At 51.5% G+C, this 12365-nt stretch overlaps 1 protein-coding gene across 5 annotated transcripts; it reads left to right on the top strand.

Annotated features, from left to right (window-relative positions):
• The first annotated feature begins 240 nt into the window (after positions 1–240).
• Positions 241–9231, top strand: Myadm (myeloid associated differentiation marker). Of its 5 annotated transcripts, none has more exons than XM_055595629.1 (4): positions 241–492; positions 860–1817; positions 4189–4276; positions 6808–9231. In XM_055595629.1, exon 4 carries the CDS (start codon positions 6810–6812, stop codon positions 7761–7763), a length of 954 nt encoding a protein of 317 aa, XP_055451604.1. In that variant the 5' UTR covers positions 241–492; positions 860–1817; positions 4189–4276; positions 6808–6809; the 3' UTR covers positions 7764–9231. The 5 variants fall into 5 exon arrangements, with proteins under 5 accessions (XP_055451604.1, XP_055451607.1, XP_055451603.1 ...); XM_055595632.1 differs by having other exon boundaries at positions 860–1109; positions 6808–9225; XM_055595630.1 differs by lacking the exon at positions 241–492 and having other exon boundaries at positions 1148–1192; positions 1468–1817; positions 6808–9225.
• The last annotated feature ends 3134 nt before the right edge of the window (positions 9232–12365 follow it).

The following is a 12365-nucleotide window of genomic DNA, read 5'->3' as shown; positions in this document are numbered from 1 at the left end:
GCTGACTCCCACAAGTTGTCCTTTGACTTCCCCATTTGCATTCTCACACATAAAGTAAGTAAATGTGTGTGTATTTAAACTGAACCCCTCCTTTTCTCAGGGCATAGGATGATAAAGAGGGTCTGTTTCCGTGTATCTTCCCAAGAATGCAAAGTTAGAGAGCAGGAAGAAGCTCTTTACCTACCCCTTCTCTCTACCTAGGTCCCCACCCCCACTTCGGCAAAGCATTAAGCAAGCGCCCAGGTCCCCTCTCCAGCTCCTCCCTCCTCCGTAGGCCACGGAGCTGGCTGTTTTGAGCTCCTGGACCCCTTCGGACCCCTCACTTCGCGACGCTCGCGGCTTCCTCTCCTGGGCTGAGCCTCTAAGCCTTTCAAGTCCTCCTAGAAGGTTACCCGAAGAAGCCGCGGGGAAAAGCCTGGAGTCGGCAGCCGCCACTAGGCCCCGCCCAGCAGCAGCGGAGCAGGGCCGCGCCCGGGACCGCTGCAGAGCGGGGTGAGTGAGTGCCGCCAGGAGGGAGGGAGCCAGGTGTCCCGGGTCCCTGCCCTGCCCAGGGGGCCAGCATCGCAACCTTCCGCCCCCTCTAGCTTCGTGACCTTCAGCTCCCTTTCCCCTTTGGCTCAGTCCAGGCCTCAGATTCGACCACTGGGGGGATGGGGTGGGGGAGAAGCCCAACCCTGCATCTTTTCCCTGCCTCCCCCCCCCCCCACCTTTCCGGCACAACGGAGGCCACCAAATCCTTTCCATGAGGTAGAACCCAGAATACAGAGCTCCGGGCCTCAGTCCCGTCTCATAAAGATTCTGAGCCCCTCCCTTTGTCCTGAAGGCTGGAATGCAGGCCAAAAATAGCTCTCCTTTCTAGACCCAGAAGACTCGGCAAACATTCTACCACATATGTTTTTAAAAAAACAGTCTGATCGCTCAAAAATCTGGGACCCCCAAGTTTCCAGGAATAGCGACTATCATTCATCATCCTTTCGCCCCCGGCTGACAGTGATCTTCTGAGACGTGGCTCAGCAGTCGTCACGGCGCCATTACAGTGTAATTGGAGACATGGCACACTCACCTCTACGAAGACCCTCAAGCACACGAATCTAGTCTTTTTTCTTTGGGTGAGGGGCCTTGCTAGTCAAGACGGCTTGCTCAGAACTCCTAAAAGCTCAAGGCCTGGCACCCTACATCCTTTTCTTCTCAGGTAGCCAAGACTCTAGCCCACAGACTCCGTTAAACTGAGGGATCTGTCTCCCAGTCTGCTGGAACCTAGATTTCTTTTATTCGGTCAGCGTGGAGTGACCAGATAGACAAGGACGGGGACACAGAGAGGAATAATTGAATGAGGGGTGGGGGTAAGACTAGGCATGGGGACCCAAGCTGGGGTGGGGGTAGGGGACTCCATCTAAAACAAACCGTAAACACACACGTATCTATGGCGACAGCATTCTCGGGTCTACCCTGGAGATTTCTTTCTAGAGCTATGTCTGGGAGGATAGCCCCCGGGAGCCCCTACGCCTCCAGCTGCTGTGTTTTCCTGTTTTGTCTCCACGGTAACGGTGACCTCAGCCCTGCACCCCCTCACTGGTAGGGCCGGAGACGCACTAGTCTTTTGGGGGGCGTGGTAGACATTAGCCCCGCCTTGGGGGCCGACCGGGAATAGCCTGAACTGAGGGAAAGCACCTTTTCACCGCCCCAGCCAGGCCCAAACCCCGCCCTCAGCCCCGCCCTCGCACGCTCCTCAGCGGGCCAACTCCACCCAGCCCCAAGACCCTTCTGGTATGCAGCTGTTGTCCTTGTTTGTGCTGCGGACGCCACTGGCTGGAGAGGTGAGGCTGGAGGGATCCCGGAGGGAAGGAATAGTCCTTGGGTCTAGAAAGGGGAGTGCGCACGGATTCAGATGTCTGGGTTCCTAGAAACACTCCAGTTGGGCCAGGACTGGAGCTCTAGAAAGAAGGAATTGAACATCTAAGTTCATACAGGTCGTACATGGGAAAGAGCAGGGACTGAGGAGTGGGCACGTGTGGTTTAGACCCTGAGGCTGAGAGAGGTGGGATGGGATCTAAACTCCTATGTTTGGTCTGGTATCCGGACTTAGCTGGGTCTTCGGGGATGAGGCTGGATTCGGGCCTTAACCCGGAGGAGGGCGGGGGTCTGGATTTGTTTTGAGGGAGAAGGGACTGGTGTCTGAACTTGGGCTGAAGGAGGGAGGGTCTGGGATCTGAACTCTTGGTCTGAGGACTTGGAGAGATGGTATATAGATCCCTAAATCTGAGAAGAGATGGGACTCCGGGTGCTAGGCTTGCACCTGGTGCCCAGAGGTACCCCGAAGGGATATAGATGTTGTTCTAACCCTCTTTCCTGAGGCCTGCAACGGGAACTAGGAGTGTGGTGGGAGCTGGGAAACTCTGAGGGCTCAAGGCTGAGGCCACAGCATGTCTGAGGCGTGGTGGGGTGTCTGACCAGGGCTGTGCCGAGTCTGCAGTGATGAATGACCTCAGGAGTGTGGCCGGGAGTGGGGAGGGGAGAGGGTGCTGGGTGTGGCCCTGAGAGTGGAACTAGATCTAGAAGGAAGCTCAAGGGGCCTGTCCTCACCCTGCTTAGGTCTTTGGCTGAGCATTCCTGAGCTCTGACCTTAAACGCTGCTGAGTCCTTCTGGACTCAGTGCCCTTACATCTCTTAGGGTCTTCCTTTCTATTATTCCTTCTTTCCTTTCCTTTCTATTATTACCTTTTTCCTAACCACGGGCAGTAGGAATCATGCTCTCCCCTCTTCCTTCTAGTGTTTGTGGCAGGACAGTATCCCGTTTTATTTTTTTATTTTTAAAGACAAGGCCTTGGTTGGCCTGAAATTCTGGAGACCTGGCTGGCCTTGAACTCCCAGAGACCTGCCTGCCTCTGCCTCCTGAGTGCTGCGTATGGGGCTGGGCCTGGCTTCCCAATAACTGATCCCGGTGGGATCTCCCAGGTGCACCGAGGGCCCTAGCACTGACCAGGGAACCTACATTTACTGTACCTATTCTCTGGACTCTGGCTTCAACTAGTTGCTCTAGTTGCCAGAGAGAATTTCAACTCAGCATGAGTTTTCTAGCCTGGATGGAGCCAGGGGAGCGATGTGACGCTCAGCAAGGCGAATTTAAGGAGTTTTAAAGGAACCCGCTCTCGTGCACAGAGTCTCATCCCCTAACCTGGATCCCACCCTGTGTTAGCGGTTGAACCCAGTACCTCACACTTGCTGGTCAAATACTCCCTACCTCACCATCACCCGTTCTTCTCCCTTTATTGGATTTTGGGTAGTGGTAAACTCCCGCTATGGGGTTCAGGAAAGCCTCAGATTTCCAATTCTGCCTCTACCGGTGTTTTGGAATACAGTCCTGCTCTACCAGGCCAGACTCATTCCGTTATTGGAGGTATTTAATTTTTTAGTTCTTAATTCCAGCACTCCAGAGACAGAGGCAAGTCCAGTCCGGTTTACATAGCAAGTTCCAGGACAGAGACGGTTACACGGCAAAAGCTTGTCTCAAAATGTATTTTTAAAGTGCATTTATTTTTGCAGAGGGTTGGGGGCGCACATACCACAGGGCACGTGTGGAAGTCAGAGGACAACTTGTGCGAGTCCGTTCTGCCGTGCTACCAATTCACACTTTTCCAGGAACCATAAATCGGTTTTTTCCGCCCCTCCTAGAACCCAGGATTCCCCTCCACACGCACACGCCCAGTCTCTAGCTAGGGTGTCCCGCTAGGAATAGGGGCGGGCAGCCTCTCGGAGGCTGGGGTCTTGGCACCACCTCCTGGACCCTGCCACATCGCGGTGGCTGAGGCGACTCAAAGCCCTTATAAGGAGCGTAGACGCCGGCCTGGCTGGGCTTCCTGCCCTGACAACCACCGCCCAGGGATCTCCCTCCCGCTTACTGCTGGGCTGGGGCTGGGTTAACAGCACTCAAGCCCCAAGCGGGCCTGAGGGCGGGCCCTTTGTCCACATTTGCTTCCACCCCGCCCACGCAGCGAGTCCTAAGAGAGGAAAAAGAGGGGCGGTGCTTCCTTGGGGCAAGCTCTGGGTCTTCGCTGCGGGGCTTGCTTGCCAAGTATGCGTCCCCACCGGGAGATAATGTCCCAGCTGTCTAGTCTAGGGCTCCGGGGTCAGGGTGCTGCAAGGGAGGACTGTCTGAGTTCCGCCCTGACTGCCTCTCTCCTCCTCCAGGGCTTCTGATCAGCCTTTTCCAGGTGTGCAATCCTATCCGCCTTCGGAGCCGGAACTTTCTCTTTCCTGTCCTCAGTTAAGGCTGCAGGTGAGTGTGCTAGTGGCCCTATTTTCTAGTTCTCGAGGGTGGGGCGGCTAGGGTCTGGACTTAACAGTTCTGTGGTTGAAGGGCTTGAGAGGGGGTGTTCAACTTTAAGGGAAGAAGGCTGGGGTTCAGGACCTGGAGTCTTTAAGAGAGGAGTGTTTACAGCCCTGTTGTGAGTCTAATGGAGGAGCGCCTGCGGCCTGGACCCCCCTGAGTCATGCGAGCTAGCGGAGTGCCTAGACACTGAACTGAGCTAGAAGAACTGGGGATTCCTGGGTGTAACTAAGGAAGTTTGGCCAGAATACTGAACTGGATCTACCGGAGGAGAGGGCTAGTGGGTCTGGATCCCTGGGTATGAGGGAGGAAGGGAATGGTGCCTAGATCCCTAGATCCTGAGAAAGGAGGGACCTGGTAGGTTTCCAAGGGTGGAATCAGAGGCATCTGGTGTGCCTAAGAAGTTGTATCCAGGAGCTGGCTCCTGTGTACTTTGGGAGATGTTCTGGGACGGTGTGAGCTCCCAGAGGTTAAAGCCTGCCCTTTTGTCTCTGCATGGGCCTGACCTTAGCCTGACTTTTCCTGAGGGGAAAGTTATGAATAACTTAGGCCCATCTCAGAGCACAGGATGACAGCCTGGCTGCACAGTGCTGATGCACACCTTTAATCCCAGCCCATGCAAGGCAGAGGCAGTCAGATCTCTGTGAGTTCGAGGCCAGCCTGGTCTACATAGTTCCAGGACAGCCAGGGCTACATAGAGAAACGATGTCTCATAAAACAAAAACAAACAAACAAAAAATAGGAAGATAGACCTAAGAAACCTAAGTTAACCCAAGTGCAAATTAGTGAGCTGCCTCCCCAAATATTTAGGGGTATCGGCTGAGAGGTCAGACAGCATCCTGAAGAGGGCTCTGGCATCTGGTTCCAGTTCTGAGTTTCTAGGACAAGGAGATATAAACTATGGTTTGTCAGTGGAAAAAGAGGTTAGTCCTTCTACTCCCATCCCATGTCTGGATCACATGAGATACTAGAAGGCTGAGAGACCTGTCCTGAAGTCCAACCCTACATGACTGACCTTGAAAACTAGAGATTTCCTTGCATGGAGCTGAGCCACTGAACATTAGGAATAGAGGGAGTTGGTTTTTCCTGAACTTGAGATACCTGTTAGCTGATTCTCTGGAGGAAGCGATAGCCTCAGCGATAGGAAAGAGGAAACTGAGCTGTCTTTGATTTTTCCAGGTCAGAGGTAGGATTAGGGGAGGATGGGTGAAGTTTGAAGGGAGGGGAGAAAGAAAGCTTAATGCTCCAGATCAGGGATCTCTGGGAGATGATTGAGTAGGATGGTTAGATGTGGGAGCTGGGATAGAAGTTGGAATATTGGCTATGTAGGGTCTGTTAATGTCTAGGTTGCTTTTGCACAAAAAAAAAAAAATCTTTTCACGAGGCCTAAAGTATGAGGAAGCTGGAGTCTTGGCTATGGAGAAGTTAGAAATCACTGAGTTGCTGTAGGGTGAAAGGGGGAACTTTGTTCACAAGCCCTGGGGTATAAAGCCGTATGTCAGACACAGGAAGAGTGACAAACCAGCAGGATCTTAGACCATAATGATCATAAACTTTTCGTTGCTGGGTGTTTTTTTGTTTTGTTTTGGTTTTGTTTGTTTGTTTGTCCAGACAGGGTTTCTCTGTGTAGCCTTGGCTATCCTGGTGGACTCACTTTGTAGACCAGGCTGACCTGGAACTCACAGAGATTCTCCAGCCTATGCCTCTGGAGAGCTGGGATTAAAGGGGTGTGCCACCATGCCCAGCTTTCTTTTGGTTTGGTTTGGTTTTGAGACAGTGTTTCTCTGTGTAGCCTTAGCTGTCTTTTTTGTTATTGTTGTTTTCTTTGTTTGTTTCCTGCAGAATCTAATTTGGTACCCCAAGCTAGCCTAGACTTTACTATGTAACCCTTACTAGTCTTTATCTCATCCTCCTATGTCAGCCTCCCAAATGCTAAGATGACAGGTGTGCACCTCTACACTTGGTTTACACAGTGCAGGAATCAGATCCAGGGCTTCCTGAATGCCAAACAAGTGTGTTTTCAAATGAGCCACATCCCCAAGACCAGTCTTAAGTGTTATGTTTGGCGTGGGTCTTATGTGCACATGAGGAGGTCAGAGTGAACTTGGAGGAGTTGGCTTACTCCTTGCATCAGGTGGGTCCCAGGGATCCAACTCAGGTTTTCCAGCATGGCAACAAATGCTTTTATCCACTGAGGCATCTCACTGGCCCACCCTACTCCAGTGAATAGGTTGCTGAATCCCCGGGAAAGGAAAGCAAGTATTGCTTTGGGTGTCCAGATTCTGAGTTCTCTCATCCATAGGGCTAGGGTGAACCTAGAACCTAGATGACCAACTCATTTTTGTAGTTTACAGACAAGTTCAGCATTTTGAGGTACAGCCTGTTCAGAATTCAGAGAAATTTATTCCAAGATGGATGAGGGGCTGGGTGCCTGCATCCCTCGGTGTGAGACCTTATCCAGATGCTTTTGTATTTCTTAGCCATGCCGGTATCAGTAACCCGCACAACTATCACGACTACAACGACATCATCCTCCACCATCGTGGGGTCCCCTCGGGCACTGACACAGCCTCTGGGCCTCCTCCGCCTCCTGCAGCTGATAAGCACCTGTGTGGCTTTCTCCCTGGTGGCCAGTGTGGCCGCTTGGACAGGGCCCATGGGGAACTGGGCAATGTTCACCTGGTGTTTCTGTTTTGCTGTGACCCTCATCATCCTGATCGTGGAATTAGGTGGACTCCAGACCCGCTTCCCACTGTCATGGAGAAACTTCCCCATCACCTATGCCTGCTACGCCGCTCTCTTCTGCCTGTCATCTTCAATCATCTATCCTACCACCTATGTGCAGTTCATGTCCCACGGACGTACCCGGGACCACGCCATCGCCGCCACTACCTTCTCCTGCATTGCCTGTTTGGCTTATGCCACCGAAGTGGCCTGGACTCGCGCAAGGCCTGGTGAGATAACTGGCTACATGGCTACCGTGCCAGGGCTGCTCAAAGTTTTTGAGACCTTTGTAGCCTGTATCATCTTTGCCTTCATCAGCGAACCATCCCTGTACCAGCAAAAGCCAGCCCTGGAGTGGTGTGTGGCAGTCTATGCCATCTGCTTCATACTGGCTGCGGTGACGATCCTGCTCAACCTGGGGGATTGTACCAACATGTTGCCCATCCCTTTCCCCACCTTCCTGTCAGGCCTGGCCTTACTGTCTGTCCTCTTTTATGCCACTGCCATTGTGCTCTGGCCCCTCTACCAATTTGATCAGAGGTATAATGGCCATCCCCGCCGCTCGTTGGATGTAAGCTGCACTTACACGCACCCCCACTCAGTGTGCTCCTGGGACCGCCGACTGGCGGTGGCCATCCTGACAGGTGTCAACCTGCTGGCATATGTGTCTGATCTGGTGTATTCCACCCGCCTGGTGTTCGTCAAGGTGTAAGATTAACAAGGGGCTCCTGTCCACATTCCTCCTTGCAGCATCTTCACCTGATTACCCAAGTTTTTGGTACCATCCTGTTTCCTCCTTGTGTCCCTCCCATTTCCTCTCCTGTTGTATATATGTATTCTTCCTGACTCATTGTTCTCTTTTTGTGTTTCTTTTTCACCCCTTTCTTACCTTTCCTCTTCCAGTATGCCTGCCCATATCCTGGTTTGCCCTTGAGCTTTGGCTCCACAGCCCTCTTTCATTTTCCTATCTGATATTGTTTTCCTGTTGGTTTTGTCACCTGCCTGTTTTCCTGGGAGCCCTTAGAATTCTTGCTTTCTCTCCCTCACCCTTCAAAGGTGCTGGCCCACACATTTCCCACACTCCTTTGCAATTACCCACACTCTTTTACAGTTCTTTACCCCATGGGCCTCTTTAGGGGCCATATTGCCAAAGCATGCCTGCATGCCTGCCTGCCTTAGCTGTGCCTTAGTGTGTGTGTGTGTGTGTTAAAGGGGCTGGAGGAGCAGGCCAAGTGCACCTCTCCTTTCAAGTTCAAAACAAAATTGTGGAGGTCAGTAATCTCCAGTGGTCAGAAGTGGTCACTTTACAGTCTCCGCCTCCGCCTGTGACTCAGCTGTGCCTCAGATTGGCTCTAGAACATTTTTTTTTACCAGTCTTACCAAAAGCCCACTGCCTGAAGGTTATCTTAGATGAAGCAAAAGATGGATGCCTTTTCCTGAATTATTCTCTGCTATACAAACAAACTAAAAACCCACCAAAAACACCATATGGTTCTAACTCCAACTCTAAAGTATTTCAGAGGGGCAGTAATGGTGGCCCTCCTAGCTCAGTGTTAAAAATAACATGGCCTGCTTTAGCAGGAGTGAGAAGAAAAATGGCCTCTGCCGGCCTTAAAAGCATTATTATCCTCTTTTTCCTTTTTTCTCAACAAGAAGACAAAAATAACTAAGATGCTCTTTTGCTTTTTGTTTACTTTTTTAAACAGCTTTTGAGATGGTCTTATGTAGACTAAGCTGGCCTCAAACTTAACTGAATAGCCAAGGATGCCCTTGAACCCTTAGTCTTCACATCTCGACCTGCCAGGTGCTGAGATTACAGGTGTGCCACTACACCCCAGTTGTGTAGCCCCATTTAAGAGGGAAGTTTCTTAAGCATCTTTTCTTTGGGGGGGAGGGTGGCGTCAGGGTTATCAAGCTTGGAATGGCTTGTGTGTGTGAGTGTTGCACAAGAACCCAGATCTGTGTGTGTTAGTTGCTTGCTGCTTTCTGCTTCTCTGGGACTCACATGCATTACTTGGTATATACATATATATATATATGTGAATGTATAAATATATATTTTATTTTTTTTTAATTTCCTGGAGCTTTGGGTTCCTATAGCTCCTGCTGTCAGTCATCCCTTCCCACTCCCCACATCCATAAAGTTCTTAAAAAAAAATCTCAATATAAATGTAACAGGAAGACTCATGCCTTCTTTGTCTCATGGTGGGTGGGTGGGAGGGAAGGCTCCAAGAGAGGGGTGAGACTCAGGTTCTTCAGTATGATGTCCGAGTGGGGTTGGGACTAAGATAACCTTGGCTTCTTCAGAAAACAATGGCAGAGCCAGGATTTCCCCCTCCCCTTTTAAGACTGTCTCGCTGAGGTTGGCCTCAGACTCACTGTGTAGCCAAGGATATCTTTTAAGAAGATATCCTTCAGTGCTGGAATTACAAGCATGAGCCACCACACCCCGTTATGCAGTGCTTGGGATGTGCTAGGCAAGCACTTCACTGAGCTGTGTACCCTAGTCATCTGTGTTATTTTTGAGCTCAGAGGTAGGTTAGAAGCACATGCTTCAGCATCATGAGAACCAGGGTTTGGATCCCAGTACCCATGAAAGAAGCTAAGCATCTCACATGTGTGCAACACCCCTGTGGTGGTGGGGGGAGGGCACGGGGTCACTGGGGCTCTCTGGCTTCCTGCCTTAGATGAATAGGCAGAGTGAAGGGCACACATACACAGAAATTTCAGGATCATAAAATCCCCTTGGTTGCACAAAAGTAACTTGGAGAACATTTGCAAGGTTTGGAAGTTAATGAAAAAATAATAAAGGAAGGACATGTTTGCTCTTAGGTATGGTGGAGATTTATTGTAGATAAAAGGGAGAGCATAGCCAGAGGCAGGGACATCTGGGAGTGTCCAGAGTGAACATGACCTGAAGTAGGCCATGTGAGGAGAGTTGGGAAGGGAGAGGGGAGACCTAGGAGACCAAAAGGCCAGGAGGGTAGTAGGCACACCAAAAGGGCCAGGGAATCATAATGGCTGGGTTATATAGAAAAGAGCAACTGGAGGAAGGGCAGCCCAGCCCCTGGGCTGGAGAGGTTTAGGGTAGGGGGTGGGCTATGCCAGCCATACTCTGTAACAGGCATTGAGGGATTCTGGGAGAACCTGGCAGCCAGGTCCGCTTGGATATGTTAAATAGGCACCTCAATTAACCATTTGTCCCTGGTTTGAGACCTAAAGGGAAGTATGTGGGAGAAGGATCGCGAGGACACACGCTCATGGGGTGGGAAAAGTCTTACTTCTTCAACCAGGACCTATCTACATGAATCTCTCTTCTCAGGAGGGTATCACACCCACTCCTTCCCCTTCCCGGTTTAAGAGCAGCTTCTGGACGGCACCAGAAAGAACAGCTAGAGGGAATATGGATCAACTGGCAGAGTGCTTGCCCAGGAAACACAAGGCCCTGGGTTCAAATCCCCAGCACCTGAACATCCCTGCCCCTACCTTCAACCCCAGCTGTGGTGATACATGCCTGTAAACCCAACTCTTGGAAAGGGGAAGGCAGATCAATCTCAGACGCAGGTCATCCTGGATTACCTAGCAAGTCTGAAGCCAACCAGAAATATATAAGACCCTTATATTTATAGTTTTTCAGACAGACTCTCACTGTGTAACCCTGGCTGGTCTGGAACTTGCTATGTAGATCAGGCTGGCATCAAACGCACAAGAGATCTTCCTGCTCTTTCTGGTATTAAAGGTATACAAGCCCCTGTTTAAAAAAAAAAAAAAAAAAACTAACTACAGCTGTCCCATCTAGCGGTCTGCTGTATTAACTCAGAAGAGCAGCAGAGGAAGAAGCTGAGAACCACAGGTACCTTGTGGGGTGGGCAGGGAACTCTGAGTTCGGAGAACGGTGCCGGGGATTGACTCTAATTCCTCCACCTCCTTTGCACCTTCTAAAATCCCGACCCCAGGGCCAACGAAGAGAACCGCAAAGAAGGCGTGGTGCTGTAGAGACACCCACCACCGCTGCGTCCCGCTTTAACACCCAGGGCACGCCGGGAGGAGTAGTTCGCCGTTCTGTCCCAAGAATAGCCTACACGAGGGCCTCAACTATAAGTCCCAGAGTGCCTCTGGGCGGGCTAGGGTTCCCCAGAACGGCATTCTGCCAGAATGGGCTCATTGGAGTGTCAGAACTAGGAGAAAGCCGCAGCGCTGGGCGTGATCTGGGGGAGGAAAGCTGTGTGTGCGCATGGAAACTCCCAGGGAGAGACTCAATTGGAAGAAGCCCTAGGTGGAGAGCCACAGGGAAACAGGAGAGAACCCTAAGACAGAGTCAAGAAAGACACTCAGACTCAGATATAGAGTCACAGGGATGCGGAGGGGGCAGGCCCTCAGAGATGGAGAATTACAGGGAGACAACGACAAGGGAGAGCCCTCCCGAGACGCCCTCCCGAGACGGAGAGCTGTAGGGAGAGACACATGGAGAGAACCCCCTGAGACAGAATCACTGGAAGAGGAGGGTCGAGATTCCCCCAGAGACAGTCACAGGCAGACACAGAGAAGGGAGAAATTCCCAGAGACCGTCACAGGGAAACGCGCATAAGGGAGAGACCCTAGAGAGAGACTCACAGGGGGACAAGGAGGGAGAAGAGACCACTTGAGACAGCGTCACAACAATGGGGAGGGATTCCCAGAGACAAACAGAGTCACAGGATCAAAAGCAAAAACTCTGAGTGGATCTGAAAGAGACGGACAGAAGGACAGACACACAGGGAAAGAGGGACAGGCAAGGATTCAGAGGAGCACCCCCTAGCGACAAAGGGGAGACATACAGAAGCAGAGTGACGGACGTCGGGAAACAGTAAATTTAACTGCCAGAGGTGAAGTACGCAATACAGATTAGCGAAGACCGGGAAAGGCAGGGAGATGGAAACGAAAACATTTCCAGTGCACCGTGTGGGGCGTGAGGAGAGACGTGAGTAAGAAAAGGAGTGAGGCAGAGAGGGGAAAGTGAAGAGAGAAAATAGGAGAGGAGAAAGAGAGGAAAAGAGAGACAAGAGAGAACAGAGAAGGCAAGCGAGGAGAGACACGCCCAGAGGGAGGCAAAGCAGTAAGTCCGGAGGCTCGGAGAGCGATAAAGAACCCGGAGCGTCACGGAGAGTGAGACACTAGCCTCCATGTTCGCCAGAAGTCCTGAGCACTGAACACAAAGTTTCTCCATTAGAAGAGTAATATGACCGGAGACACACAGATCTATGCCAGATTCAAGAGCCCGACAAGACCTACCCATGCAACTGAGTGGGGGAGGAAGATGGGTGTGGGGGCCAGG

Source organism: Psammomys obesus, unplaced genomic scaffold, assembly GCF_907164565.1.
Source record: "Psammomys obesus unplaced genomic scaffold, mPsaObe1.curated_primary_1811, whole genome shotgun sequence".
Lineage (NCBI taxonomy): Eukaryota > Metazoa > Chordata > Mammalia > Rodentia > Muridae > Psammomys > Psammomys obesus.
The sequence above is the reverse complement of the archived record's forward strand: the minus strand, read 5'-3'. Positions and strand labels throughout refer to the sequence as shown.